The 16,083-nt window shown below is 36.6% G+C and overlaps 1 protein-coding gene across 1 annotated transcript in view; it reads left to right on the forward strand.

Annotated features, from left to right (window-relative positions):
- MRPL3 (mitochondrial ribosomal protein L3) overlaps window positions 1–14,217 on the forward strand; it is a 45,616-nt gene extending 31,399 nt beyond the window's left edge. The window contains exons 8-10 of the mRNA XM_057739100.1: window positions 1,530–1,607; window positions 3,536–3,613; window positions 13,731–14,217. Of these exons, the coding sequence (XP_057595083.1) occupies window positions 1,530–1,607; window positions 3,536–3,613; window positions 13,731–13,883 (309 nt within the window). The 3' untranslated portion in view covers window positions 13,884–14,217. The remainder of the gene's footprint in view (window positions 1–1,529; window positions 1,608–3,535; window positions 3,614–13,730) is intronic.
- Window positions 14,218–16,083: the final 1,866 nt, after the last annotated feature.

The raw sequence follows: 16,083 nt of genomic DNA on the forward strand, positions 1-16,083 counted from the left end.
GGAGAGAAGGAGTTTTGCGCTGCTGATTTACTCCTACTGAATACCTCTCCCGGAGGTGTAGCATGAAGAGCCTGGGGGAGTCTCTCTCTTTGGAGCATCAGAGGACACAAGGTCAATCTCTAAAGCTTGACAATATATTCTACTTCTTGTAAGAGAGAGAGAGATTAAAGCCACTCGAGTTGGTTTTTCACCTAGCAGATTGTGCTGTCCACATGTTTAGTTCTTGCCCCTCTGTTGGCAAGAGTGTAGAGAAGCAGCACTTGCATACGTTGCTGGTGGAAATATAAGATAATGCACCCTTTATGGGGGGAGTGCTGCAGTAGCTAACACAACTACACATGTGCTTACCTTTGACACAACAATCCTACTTCTAGGAGTTTACCCAGAGGTATTCTCTCCAAAATATGAAAATGCATTTGTACAAAATTAGTCATTGTAACATTATTCGTAATTACAAGCATAAATGTCCGTACCTGGGAGTTCGGATGAATGAACTTTGGTGTATCTACTCAGTGGAATACCATGCAGCTGAAAAAAAAGAATGAGAAGTCATTATGAAACAGTGCAATGATTTCCAGGATATAACAAAATGCACACGTTATCTGCTTATTTTTGAAAAAAGAAATATGCAAAAGATAAACCAGAAACTACAAGGGATGGGTGGGAGCAGTATGGAAGGGCTCAGGAGTGGCAGGTGTGACGCTTAACTAGATGTACTTTTTTGTTATACTTCTTAGTTTGGAACCATGTTAATGTTTTACATATTTAAAGTAAAATAAAAATGGGGGGGGTCCATAATGGAATATAATTAGAAAATGAACCTATTTTACATGAGTAACAGAACCGCACTCCAGTGGGGGCACTGGAGTGGACTAACTCAGGGAACTTGTGAACACGTAGTTGTTGGCTGTGTACCTGGAGTCTGAATTTAAAATGTGCTGTGTGCATGTGTTGAGTTTTAATTACCGTTTTTGAAGTAGTATTAGTTAGCCATTCTGAGATAACTTTCTGTGAATTGTAGGGTTTACCAGAGAAGTAAATATATTGATAATGGAAGCCAAGTTTCTCACTATTGAAGATAACTAACTCTGTCATTTAGTCACTCTGCATCAAACGCAGGGGCGGGAGAGGAGGACCACTCTAGCACCAGTATACTGGATGGAGTCCAAGTCCATTAATACAGAAGATTTGTGAAAGCATCCAGGCAGTCCATTTTTCCTTTGAATGGTTGTGTGACACGTTTTTATGTCTTTCTCAGCCATTGTTGGCTCAGTTGCTCTCTCGTTACTGAGTTTTTCTCCTAAATGTGTTCTTAGTCTGTATTTTTTTTGTTCTGATCTAATTTAGAAAGGGAGTTCTCTAGGGGTAAATGTGACTAAATCCATATTTTGTTTTTTACTGGGGCCTAGCAAAATGAGGGAAAAAATAAAACATTTTAATGACATATCTTATTGGCATTTTGGTTTGATTGATACTGTTTGAAATTGAGAGTACTATTTAAAAGTGCTAAGTTTGGTTCTCTGCTTTAGGATGTTGCCAGAGTCTGGCCTGGAACTAAAATGCCTGGACAACTGGGGAACATAGAGAGGACAGCATTTGGACTGAAAGTAAGTTTAGTTTCTGGAGTGGCTTTTCATAGGAATGGTTAAATTAATGCCTAAATGCAATAACACCAACATATGTATTTAACATGTCAATGTATGGTTGTTCTAATAGGTTTTATAATTATTGAGGGGTGGGGGATACATGAACTCTGTGTGTGTGTGTGTGTGTGTGTGTGTTGGAATTGTCATATATGTTCATTTAACATCCAAGCCATGGAAAATGCACTTATTAAAAAGAAAAAGTTAATTGTCTACTCTTTGACCTGGAAGATTTCCACAAAGTTTTTGCATGAAAAAGTAGAGATTCAGAGCATTATGTATATTATAAAAGAGTAAACAGAAGCTCCCTGCACATATATGTCTCCATGCCATGTAAGCACAGAGTAGATAGTTATGTACCAGATTATTTTTGATTAAATATGCAATGTGTGGGTGGATGTGGGTGAGGAAGAGGAGAGAGGAAGACAAAATAGGAGACAATCAAAATAGGAAAATATAGTACTAAAAAAGCATTGTGGTATACATCCATTTTTGTAAAATAATTATATATTTAGAAGGAAGAGTTAAATTCACTCTCTGCTAACTTGAGGAATGTATGTAATATCTAAGTGAAAATGAGTTGCACATAACAGGCTCCATATGATTATATTTTTATTAAAACAACTCATCTATGTATATATGAACGGTATAGGAAGTACAAAGGAAAAAATAAGCCATTCAAAAGAACGACCCCCAGGGGCTTCCTAGGTGGCGCAGTGGTTAAGAATCCGCCTGTCAATGCAGGGGACATGGGTTCGATCCCTGCTCCGGGAAGATCCTACATGCCATGGAGCAACTAAGCCCGTGCACCCCAACTGTTGAGCCTGTGCTTTAGACCCTGTGTGCCACAACTATTGAACCCATGTGCTGCAACTACTGAAGTCCACGCGCTTAGAGCCTGTGCTCTGCAACAAGAGAAGCCACGGCAATGAGGAGCCTGCGCACCACAATGAAGAGTAGCCCCCACTCAATGCAATTAAAGAAAGGCCGCGCACAGCAAAAAAAAAAAAAAAAAAAAAAGACCCAACACAGCCAATAAAAGAAATTAATTAATTAAAAAAAAAACCCAATGCAGCCAATAAATAAATAAATAAATTTATTTAAAAAACAAAAACAAAAGAATGACCCCCAAAGATAACCACTGGTGTCAGTGCATATTCTTTCATTCTCTATTCTAGACATATTTTATTTATAAGTTTTAACCAGCAGAAGTTTTTTAAATTTCATTAATGAAATCTAAGATTTTTTTCCCTCTTCTATTGCTTTTATACTTGCCACAGACAACTATTTGTATCTGCATGTGTGTTTTCTTTTCGTGTATGCGTATGTGTGACAGGAGAGAGATTTCAGTTTCCCTAGTATTTAACATTTAGCCATGTGGTGTGGGTCAAACTTGATTTTCCCGCAGATACCTTCTCAGTACCATTTCTTGACTATTCTCTCATTTGTGTAAATGTTTTCCCCCTGTGAAGATCTGTTTGAAGGCCATCTGCTCAGCACACTTTTTTAAAAAAATTAAACTCAGAGAGGTTGTGGCTTCCCAGTTTCTAGTTGCAGCAAGCTCATGTTAACTAAGAATAAAATGAAATTGAATTTTCACTTGTTATTCTTAAAGGTGCCAGCGGAATACTGAGACATCCAAGCAGCCTTGCTCGCACAGTCACATTTATACTTACAATGAGAGTTTCCTACCACTTACATGAGATGCATCTGTTGCAGTGTTATAGCACAAGTCATGCATAGGGCTTGAAATTTTTATTCTCGTTCAGATTTTGAGGCGCTAGCATGACTGTTTCTTTACAGGCTACTTATAGCCTCAGCTTTTGTTTGTATTAATATAAGTATATTCTCATATTTCTAACTCTTAAAGTTTGATTTTATTTCTGCTTCAGGTCTGGAGGATAAACACAAAGCACAATATCATCTATGTAAATGGCTCTGTACCTGGACACAGAAACTGCTTAGTAAAGGTGCGTTATCAGTGTCTTTATTTTCCCTTGTTCAGGGATGTGGATGTCTGCCAGAAGTTCTCCTCTCATCCATAAATGTGACTTAAAAATAAGTGGCTGTTTCTTCACATGTTCTTTGCTAATTTTTCTGCTTTGTAGTAGCACCTGAGTGAGAAGATTGCACAAAATAACCTATAGCCTATGTCTCTAAAACCATGAACCTGCACAAAGGGTAGGTCCAGTAAGAGGCTCTTTAGAAATACCAAAAGAATATTAGCAAAACTACTTGCAAAAATATCAATATATCTCTGTCCTTCAAAAAAATATCTTTTTCATTTTTTAAGAGTAGTTTGACATGGGAACTAAAAATATGTGATGTGGAAATTAAATGCGAGTCAGGAAGAAAGGTGGTCTAAGGTGGACATTCTAAGGAGAGGTTTATTATTATTATTATTACTAGCATTGCTCTGTGTTTTCCTTAAAAATACATTTGTTTATTCAAAACAAGAAGAGAAGAAAACATGTTATGCAAGATAGACTTGAAAATACATTCTTAAGCTCTCAGATTTATTTCCATCAAATAAAATACAAAATAAATATTCAGACTGGGATTTAAGTCAACATAATTCAAAATGAGAGATCACTTTTGAATTTTGAATCTTCCATTTTGAAAATAAATGTGTAGTAGAAGTAATATCAGCAGTTCTCAGAAATAGATTCATCATTAATCTTCCAAGAATAAGAACAAAAATAGGCTGAAACTTTATCCTCAGGTTTTTCAAAACACCTCCTTCTTCTTCTGTGTATTCTTTTCATTTCTTAAAGTAGGTTCCATTACTAGCATAAGGTACAATATTTGTACAGTGGTTAAAATTCCCTTTCTGGAACTCTTCACTTTTCTGACTGGATTATTCTCAATTTTTTTTTTTTAAGGAAAAATGCATTTGATTAATTCTTGCAAGACTTTTTGGTCTTTTTTTTTTCCCCAAGTGTGCGGATTTTTAGGTTTAAGTAAGTTTCCAGGCTCCAGGTGACCCAAGTCATATATACAGCGACAGGTACTGGAAACCAGCAGGTTGTCATTTGTTTCTCCTAACATTTTGGCCTCATAATTCAATGTATTCCTACCTCCACACTCCAGATTTATTACATTGTTATAAATATCACAACCTAATAAAAGAGAAAAAAGGAGAATGCTCATTTTTCATAATAAATTATATTGGATAGCAGATGAAGTCTTAAAAGTTGTCAAATTCTCCTTTTCTCCCCATTTGGTGTATACAGCTCTAGGCTGGTTTCCAGCTGAGCTTCACTGTTGCTGTGACTCTTCAGGTTCACCTCAGCATCTTTCTTGACATCAGCAGGGATGAAAGGTCAACTGCCTTGAAAAACCATATGTGCACGGTTCTGATCTGGTTGTTAAAAACAGTTTAAAATCAACCACACTTACGACTCAGATTTTTCTAACCACTTCAGTAAAGGTTGCCTTCAAAAACTCCATCCACTTAATGGATGGTGGCTTGCTATCACTGAAGATATTCAGAAGGTGCACTGAAGGCAGTTCCAAAAGAGGAGTCCAAATACATTTTGAGAAACTGTACCATCAAAGAAATGTCTAGCCACTTTGAACTGTTAACACACTTGTGAATGTATTTCCAACAAACATATTTTGATAGAAGAACTCATCTTGAAGAACATCTTTGAAATATAGTGTCATTTAACCTTAAATGTCTGTCCCAAACATTAAGTTGTGGGTTTGGGGGAGTGTTTTGTGGACTTGTATTTTAAATATCAAAAGTTTGGTAAATCTTCTGATAACATTCACCCCATTTTGTCCATTCTTTCCAGTTATCTCATAGCAGGTGAATAAGCCCCTTGCCCTTGGAGGTCAAGTCTTTTCCTGCTGGACAGGCAACCTCGTTAGCATCCACTCATTCCACAGGAGCTTTTGGTTCCATCAGAGTACAGATTACAGGGCTGCCAATGATTTTTTTTTTTTTTTTTTCATTCTAAAGTTAGCAAGATAGTCTTAGGGATAACTAATCTGTTTAATTAATCTAAGCTTTTGTTGTTGTTTGGACTCAATGTATTAAGAGAGCCTAAAGAACTATTATTTATAGCATAATATACTGTACTATTCATGTGTACTCATCCCTATATTATAATTTATAATTTAAGTTTATTTTCAGATTTGCCTAGTGTGTGTGTGTGTGTGTCCTACTCCGGGTTTCCTAAAGAAGGATTTGAACTGGTTTGCCAATATCTATAAATAATAAAAAGAATGAGGGGGAGTCCTGAAGGCAGAGAAATAATAAAGCAATGGATAAGATTCAGTGCACAAAAACACATACCAGCGACTTCAGCACAAGATAGTGCAGTGGAGGGACCTTGAGCTCACAACTAACTGCTGAACAACCATCAACAAAAAAGACGAACCTACCAAAAAAAAAAATTCTACATGATATAAAGAAGAAACTACAATGAGATGGTAGGAGGGGTGCACTCGTTATGTAATCAAATCCTTTACTACCTGGTGACCCACAAACTGGAGAATGATTGTATCACAGAAGTTCTCCCACAGGAGTGAGATTTCTGAGCCTGATGTCAGGCTCTGGAGCATTTGGCTTTGAAGGCCAGCAGGGCTTGGTAGCAGGACTTCCACAGGCCTGGGGGAAACAGATGCCTCACTCATAAAGGGCACACACAAAATCTCTTCTGCACCTGGAACCAGGGCAAAAGCAGTAATTTCATAGGAGCCTGGGCCCAGACCTACCTGCTGGTCCTGGAGGGTCTCCTAGGAAGGTGGGGGGCAGCTGTGGCACAACCTGGGGACATAAAAACCAGTGGCAGATATATTAGGGAGTATTCTTCTTCATGAACTCTTGCTGGAGGCTATCTTGCTTGGGCCATTAGCACCAAGACCTGGCCCCACCCAATGCCCTGTAGGCTCCAGTGCTGGGACACTTCAGGCCAAACAGCTGAGTGGGCGGGACACAGCGGCATCCATCAGCAGACAGGCTGCCTAGAGACTTCCTGAGCCCACAGCCATTTTTTGGACACACGCCTTGACGTGGCCCTGCCCACCAGAGGGCCAGGGACCAGCTCCATCCACCAATGGGCAGCCCCTCCTGCCAGGAAGTCTGCACAAGCCTCTAGAGCAGCCTCATCCAACAGGGGCAGACACCAGTAGCAAGAAAACTATGATCACACAGCCTGTGGAACAGTCTGCAAACAGGTCAGACCCTACCCTGGGACAAGGTGGTCCTTTATGTGATATTTGGTGATGAGAGGGGAGTGTACTGCTGGGACACACAGGACATCCCATATAGAAAGCCACTTCTCCAAGGTTGAGAAGTGCAATTAACCACACATAAAAATACAAGAAGAAATTTAGACAAAATGAGGTGGCAGAGGAATACATGTTGGGTGAAGGAACAAGGTAAAACCCCGGAAGAACTGAGATGAAGGTAGGCAGTGTAGTCGAGAAGGAATTCAGAGTAATGATCATAAAGATGACCCAAGAACTCAGGAAAAGAATAGATGCACAGAGCAAGAAGGAGGTTTTAACAGAGTCAGGATAAAGAACAGCTGAACAGAGATGAATATAATAACCAAAATGAAAAACACACTAGAAGGAATCAGCAGAATAAGTGAGGCAGAAGAACAGATCAGTGAACTGGAAGACATAGTAGTAATCACTGCCATGTAACAGAATAAAGAAAAAAGAATGAGAAGAAATGAGGACAGTTTAAGAGACCTTTGGGACAACATCAGGTGCACTAACATTCCTATTATAGGGATCATAGAGAAGAGAGAGAAGGGGCCTGAGAAAGTATTTGAAGAGATAATAGCTGGAAACTTCCCTAACCTGGGAAAGGAAACAGTCACCCAAGTCCAGGAAGTGCAGAGAGTCCCATACAGGATTAACCCAAATAGGAACACTCCAAGATACGTAGTAATCAAATTGACAATACTTAAAAATAGAGAAAATATTAAAAGCAACAAGGGAAAAGCTGTAAATAATGTACAAGGGAACTCCCATAAGACTTGCAGCTGATTTTTGAGCAGAAACTCTCCAGACCAGAAGGGAATGGCATTGATGTGTTTAAAGTGATGAAAAGGAAAAATCTACAACCAAGAATACCTAGCAAGGTTCTCATTCAGATATGGTGGAGAAATCAAAAGCTTTACAGGCAAGCAAAAGATAAAAGAATTCAACACCACCAAACCAGCTTTACAGCAAATGCTAAAGGAACTTCTCTAAGTGGAAAAGAAAAGGCCACAACTAGAAACAAGAAGATTATGGAATGGAAAAGCTTACTGGTAAAGGCAAACATACAGTAAATGTAGGAAATCATCCACACACAAACTAGTAGGGAGGTTAAAGACAAAAGTAGTAAAATCATCTGTATCCACAATATGCAGTTGAGGGATACACAAAATAATTAGATGTGAAATATGATATAAAAACAGTAATCATGAGGGGAGGAGAATACAAATGTGGGGTATTTAAAATGCAATTTAAGTTATGAGATCAGCAATTTAAAACAATCATGTATATACATAGTAACTGCAAACCAAAAATCCATAGTACATATACACACAAAAAAGAAAAAATCCAAAATAACACTGAAGATAGCCATCAAATCACAAGAACAACGAACAAAAGAAGAAAGAGGGGGGAAAGCCCTACAGAAATCCAGAACAATTAACAAGATGGCAATAAGAACATATACACTGATAATTACCTTAAATGTAAATGGATTAAATGCTCCAATCAGAAGGCAAAGACTGGCTAAATGGATACAGAAACTAGACCCGTATAATGCTGTCTACAAGAGACCCACTTCAGATCTAGAGACGTATAGGCTGAAAGTAAGGGGATGGAAAAAGATATTCCATACAAATGAAAATCAAAGCTGGAGTAGCAATATCATATCAGACAAAATAGACTTTAAAATAAAGACCATTACAAGAGACAAAGAAGGACACCACATAATGATCAAGGGATCAATCCAAGAAGAAGATATAACAATTGTAAATATATATGCACCCAACATAGGAACACCTCAACATATAAGGCAGATGTTAACAGACAAAAGTGGAAATTGACAGTGATAACAGTAGGGAACTTTACGCCTGACTTGCATCAGTGGACAGATCATCCAGACAGAAAAATAACTAAGGAAACAAGCCCTAAATGACACATTAGACCAGATGGACTCAATTGATATTTATAGAGTCTTCCATATGAAAGCAAAATACACATTTCCAGTGCATATGGAACATTCTCCAGGATTGATCATATGTTGAGCCACAAAGCAAACCTTGGTAAATTTAAGAAAATTGAAATCATATCAAGCATCTTTTCAGATCACAACTCTATGAGATTAGAAAACAACCAGGGAATTCCCTGGCAGTCCAGTGGTTAGGACTCTGTGCTTTCACTGCTGAGGGCATGAGTTTAGTCCCTGGTCAGGGAACTAATATCCTGCAAGCTGTGCAATGGAGTGCGCCCCCCCCCCCAAAAAAAAAAGAGAAAAAGAAAAGAAACAACCACAGGAAGACTGCAAAAACTACAAACACGTGGGAGCTTAGCAATATGCTACTAAACAACCAATGGATCACTGAAGAAATTGAAAAGGAAATCAAAACATACCTAGAAAAAAGTGAAAATGACGACATGGTGATCCAAAACCTATTGGACACAGCAAAAGCAGTTCTAAAAGGGGAGGCTATAGCTGTACAAGCTTATCTCAGGAAACAAGAAAAATATCAAACCACATAACCTTACACCTAAAGCAACTAGAGAAAGGACAATTGAAACCCAAAGTTAGTAAAAGGAAAGAAATAGATGAAATAGATACAAAAGAGAAAGGAAGGGAGGGAGGAAGGAAGGATCAATGAAACTAAAAGCTGATTCTTTGAAAACAAAATTGATAAACCATCACCCAGACTCAACATGGAAAAAAAAGGAGAGGGCCCAAATCAGAAAAATCAGAAATGAAAAAGTAGAAGTTACAACCAATATCACAGAACTACAAAGGATCAGAAGAGGCTGTTACAAGCAACTATACAGCCATAGACAACCTAGAAGAAATGGACTAATTCTTAGAAAGGTGCAGTGTCCCAAGACTGAACCAGGAAGAAAGAGAAAATGTGATCATACAAATTACCAGTACTGAAATTGAATCAGTAATTTTAAAACTCCCAACAAGCAAAAGTCTAGGACCAGATGGCTTCACAGGCAAATTCTGCTAAACATTTAGAGAAGAGTTAACACCTATCTTTCTGAGACAGTTTCAAAAAATTGCAGAGGAAGGAACACTTCAGAATTCATTCTGTGAGGCCACCATCACCCTGATACCAAAACCAAAGATACCACAAAAAAAGAAAATTACAGGCGAATATCACTGATGATCATAGATGCAAAAATCCTCAACAAAATAAAATCAACAACAACAACAAAAAACTAGCTAACTGAATCCAACAATACATTAAAAGGATCATACAACACAACACAGTCAAGTGAGATTCATCCCAGGGATGTAACAATTTTTCAGTATCTGCAAATCAATTAGTGTGATATGCCATATTAAGTTGAAGAATAAAACTATATGGTCATCTCAATAGATGCAGAAAAAGCTTTTGAAAAAATTCAACATCCATTTATGAATTAAAATAAAAAAAGCTCTCCAGAAAATGGGCATAGAGGGAACCTACCGCAACATAATAAAGGCCATATATGACAGACCCACAAGCTAACATCATAATCAACAGCAAAAAGCTGAAAGCATTTCTTCTAATATCAGGCACAAGACAAATACCCACTTCTGCCACTTTTGTTCAACATAGTTTTGGGACTACTAGCCACAGCAGTCAGAGAAGAAAGAGAAATAAAAGGAATCCAGATTGGAAAAGAAGTAATTAAATTGTCACTCTTTGCAGATGATGTGATACTATACATAGAAAATCATGAAGATGCTATCAGAAAATTACTAGAGCTCATCAATGACTTCGGTAAAGTTGCAGGATACAACATTAATACACAGAAGTCTGTTGCACTTCTATATGCTACAACAAAAATCAGAAAGTAAAATTAAGGAAACAATACCATTTATGTTTATCACATCAAAAAGAATAAAATACTTAGGAACAAACCTGCCTAAGGAGGCAAAAACCTGTACTCCGAAAACTAAAATGCTGATGAAGGAAATTAAAGAAGACACAAACAGATGGAAAGATATACCATGTTCTTGGATTGGAAGAATCAGTATTGTTAAAAATAACCATACTATCCAGGGCAATCTATAGATTCAGTGTAATCCCTATCAAATTTCCAGTGGCATTTTTCACAGAACTAGAACAAGAAATTTTAAATTTTGTTTGGAAACACAAAAGACCCCAATTAGCCAAAGCAATTTTGAGAAAGAAGAATGGAGGTGGAGGAATCAGGCTCCCTGACTTCAGACTGTACTACAAAACTACAGTAATGAAAACAGTATGGTACTGGCACAAAAGCAGACATATAGATCAATGGAACAGGATAGAAAGCCCCAAAATAAAACCACACACATGTGGTCAATTAATCTAAGTCAAAGGAGGCAAGAATATACAGTGGAGAAAAGACAGTCTTTTCAATAAGTAGTGCTGCTAAAACTGGACAGCTACGTGTACAAGATTAGAACATTCTCTAACACCATATACAAAAATAAACTCAAACTGGATTAAAGACCTAAATATGAGACCAGATACTCTAAAACTCCTAGAGGAAAACAGGCAGAACACTCTGATATAAATCACAGCAGTATCTTTTTTGATCTGTTTCTTAGAGTAATGGAAATAAAAAAATAAGATCTAATTAAACTTAAAAGCTTTTGCACAACAAAGGAAACCATAAAATGAAAAGACAATCTGCAGGATGGGAGAAAATATTTGCAAACAATGCTACCAACAAGGGATTAACTTCCAAAATATATAAACAGCACTTACAGCTCAATATAAAAAATTTAAAAATGGGCAAAGGTTCTAAGTAGACATTTCTCCAAAGAAGACATACAGATGGCCAAAAGGCATATGAAAACAAAAACAAAATAAATGCTCAATATTGCTAATTAGTAGGGAAATGCAAATCAAAATTACAGTGAGATATAACCTCACACCAGTCAGAATGGCCATCATCAGGACGTCTGCCAATAACAAATGCTGGAGAGGGTGTGGAGAAAAGGGAACCCTCCTACACTGTTGGTGGGAATGTAAATTGGTGCAGCCACTATGGAGAACACTATGGAAGTTCCTTAAATTAAAAGCAGAATTACCATATGGTCTAGCGATCCCACTCTTAGATATATATCTAGAAAACGATAGTTTGAAAAGATACATGCACTGCAGTGTTCATCGTAGCCCTATTTACAGTAGCCAGGACATGGAAACAACCTAAATGTCCATCGACAGAGGAATGAATAAAGAAGCCGTGGTACATTTATACAATGGAATGTTACTCAGCCATAAAAAGCGTGAAATGATGCCATTTGCAGCAACATGGATGCACCTAAAGATTATCATATGAAGTAAAAGCCAGACAGAAAGACAAATATCATATCTCTTATGTGTGGAATCTAAAAAATGATATAAATGAACTTATTTACAAAACAAAAGTAGACTCACAAACATAAAAAACAAACTTATGGTTCCCAAAGGGGAAAGGGGTGATGCACAGATTAAATTAGGAGTTTGAGATTAGCAGATACAAAGTACTATATATAAAACAGATAACCAACAAGGACCTACTGTATAGCAAAGGGAACTACACTCAGTATCTTGTAATAACCTATAATGGGAAAGAATATATATATATGTATAACTGAAATCACCTTGCTGTTTCTTAGGTATAATAGATCTGTAAAACTTTGAAAGTACCTAAGAATTCACTGTTTAGTCAATTTATAACTAAATTTTCACAGTTATCTAATTAGCACAGAAAGCTTTGTTGTTTATTTGCTTGGGTTTGATTTTCAGTTATAAATTCTGAGACAGTTGGTAAGAATATGACTTTTTTTTTCCAAGTTAAAGTTCAACTCAAGATTTGTGAATTGGGAAAACAATTAAACAAGCATATTTTCTTCTGGGCAACTTACTGGTAATTTCTTGGAACAATTTTAATAAGAGAAATTAATATAGGTGTTTTTCTGTACTTAGCTATTCCTAGCAGCTATGTACTTACTTCAACCAAATTATTCATTTCTTATTGCCAAAATGATTATGCCTTATTTTAATCTGTTTAACGTGTAACTCTTTTTTATTTCTCTCGGAAATGAAGACTGTGGAATGAGTCAGAAGCTTTAAAGAACCCAATAATTGTTTTCCAAAAATATAACCCAACATTTTAGGTCATATCAATATCTGTACTGTTCCTCAGTTTATGAATTTACAAATGTAATTAGAATAGTTTTAGGATATAAAGAGTTGAGCTGTTTTCAAGGCTTCTGGGTTTATTATTGTTTTTGCTAATTAATATTCTGTCTTTAGCTTCTCAAAGAGAATACTACTTGTTAAATATAAGCTAATTTCCTTAACAAGACTAACAAAAGTACTAGGTAAATTTTATTTTTTTTAACCCAAGCTCAAAAATCTATGGTAGAATATAGAATAATTAAGATACATGATATGAGTAGATAATAAAATCAGTACTTGAGAGGTAGATAGTAATACCTTTTAGGCATATAGTTTATGTGAGTTCTTTATATTTGAAAAATCAATTTGGGTGTAATTGATATTTATATGGTAATTGTAGAATATAATTTATCCTTTTGGACAGTTCTGTTTATCCTGTTTATGGATAAAATATAATCAGAGTAATTTTATTCTCATGAGATAGTTGATTAACTTGTGGAAGGTTATATTTCTGTCATTGGATTAGTTAAGTTTATTGGAATAAAAAAATATATATATAGTAAGAGGAACTCAGTATATAACAGCTGTGTTATTCACGTTAGAAAATGTAGGAACAAAAAAACAAAGTAAACAAAAAAAGAAAATGTAGAAACATATTCTTTGATTATGAATAAGTAAACCAGACTATCTTTAAGTAGCTTAATTGGTATCACTTATTAATAAGATTTTTGCTTCCTCCACCCAGATCAAAGATTCTAAATTGCCTGCATATAAGGATTTCTCTAAAAATCTACCATTCCCAACGTATTTTCCTGATGGGGATGAAGAGGAGCTACCAGAAGATTTGTATGATGAAGATGTGTGTCAGCCCGGGGCACCTTCTATTACGTTTGCCTGACCTCATTGAACAGAACAGAACCCCACATACCCTGTGAATTCTGATGAGCCAGAACAATAACACAACCAGGAGTTATGTTTTCTCTTCTTTGTTGCAACGTACCACACTGGCTGTCTTTGTCAAGGGCATAAAATTTATCGTTTATCCTCCAACTGAATTTCATTTAAAAAGTTACCACACTAGAAGTAAATCAGTTAAGTAGATTGAATATGCCAGATTTAGATGGACCAGCAGTTTGCATATTAGCAAAATCTTTGTAATTTGTGGGCTCTGTTCTTTTTTTACTATGTATTTCTCAAGTTATCATAAATGTTTATAAATTTAACTTCTTTTATAAAGATTTGTCTGTCTTTGTGAAAGGGTGGTTGTGGAACAGTGTCAAATCATATGGTGTAACCTACTTAGATAAAGGAAACCATTTCCTGAGCCATAAAAAGAAAAGGGAATTGAGATTTTTTTAATCTAAATTATAGAAATGTTTCTGTCATAGTTAAAGGCCTGAAACTGACAATAAAATCATATATTATGGGTCTTATTTACACTTCTGTGAGGAGGTATAGTTATTTTTTAGATCATTCAACTGTAAGACAGGTGTAATTATTTTTCCCTTTTTTTTCCTTTGCTGCACAGCATGTGGGATCTTAGTTCCCCAACCAGGGATTGAACCCACACCCCCTGCAGTGGAAGCTCAGAGTCTTAGCCAAACTTATTAATCACTTATTACTCAAAATGTTAATAGCTCCTGGGTTTCTCTTCATTGTATGAAATGAAAATGTTTTCTAATGGCTACTTATGACAGATAATTAAGCTTAGCAATGTAAGTATAAGCGGGCCTCATTTAACTACTGGATTTCCTCTAGACCAGATTCCTGAAGATCCACAGAATCTAACTTTTTAAACCCCAGGTATCTTCTGAGACTTGATTCACACTGCCACCCATGAGACTTATAACCACAGTGTTAGACCTTTTAATAACAAATCCATTAGTTATCAGGAGAGCACTCAAAAACCTAACAGTATTTTCCTGCCCACCTTGCATTTCTCTCATTCTTAGTTTTAAATCCAGCTGTAGCCACTCTCTTGAAGTTTTCATTTATACTTCATCTCTCTTCATTAAAGATTTGTGGCAGTTGACAAGAGATTCATGCATTAAAATAGTAAAGTAAGGGGAAAACATGTAGGATGGTATAAATTGGGGGAGGGAGGGTGTGAGAAGGAATGGTGCCCCTGTAATAGAGTTGAGCAGGCTATGAGATACACACTTGTTATACCCAGTTTGGCTCTGAGCTTCCTAGGTACTGAAGTGAAACAGATAACACTGATTTGTTACATATTTCTCTGTAATTATGAGTTCCTCAAGAGGAATCATTTTACACTGTAGTAAATCTTCATTAGCACATTGTTTTTTATTAAAAGCAAATAATTTATCAAACTGGAAATTCCTGAACTTCTAAAAAGATAAACATCATATTCAAGGGTAAAATATTAGGCACATTCTTGTCAGGGGTCAAACAAGGCTACTCTTTACTGCTTCTACTCACCAGTGGTTTTGGAGATCTTAGCCAGTGCAGTAAAACAGGAAAGAGTAATGATACAAATACTGGAAAATGAGAACAAGTCTCATATAAGAAATATGATCTATCTCGAAGATCAAAGACAGTCAACTAAGCTATCAAATGCTGTGACTGAATACAGCATTAATATACAAACACATAATAGTGATATTTAATTGGGAAATTCTGTGGGAGGAAAGTGGATACCATCCACAACAGCAATTTTTAAGGTTACTTAGGGACAAATATTCTAAGGTCTTATTGGAAAAGATAAAATATTATTGAAGGACATCATAGAAAACCATGATAGTCCTCTCCATTATTTAAGTTACTGAATATTGTAAAGAATTCAGCTCAAGCCTACTTTTTTATTTTTTTAATTGGCTGTGTTGGGTCTTTTTTGCTGTGCGCGGGCTTTAGTTGTGGTGAGTGGGGGCTACTCTTCATTGTGTGCAGGCTCCTCATTGCTGTGGCTTTTCTTGTGGAGCACCGGCTCTAGGTGCGTGGGCTTCAGTAGTTGCAGCACATGGGCTCAATAGTTGTGGCTCATGGGCTCTAAAGCGCAGGCTCTATAGTTGTGGCACACGGGCTTAGTTGCTCCGCGGCATGTGGGATCTTCCTGGAGCAGGGATCAAACCCGTGTCGCC

Source organism: Hippopotamus amphibius, chromosome 6, assembly GCF_030028045.1.
Source record: "Hippopotamus amphibius kiboko isolate mHipAmp2 chromosome 6, mHipAmp2.hap2, whole genome shotgun sequence".
NCBI lineage: Eukaryota > Metazoa > Chordata > Mammalia > Artiodactyla > Hippopotamidae > Hippopotamus > Hippopotamus amphibius.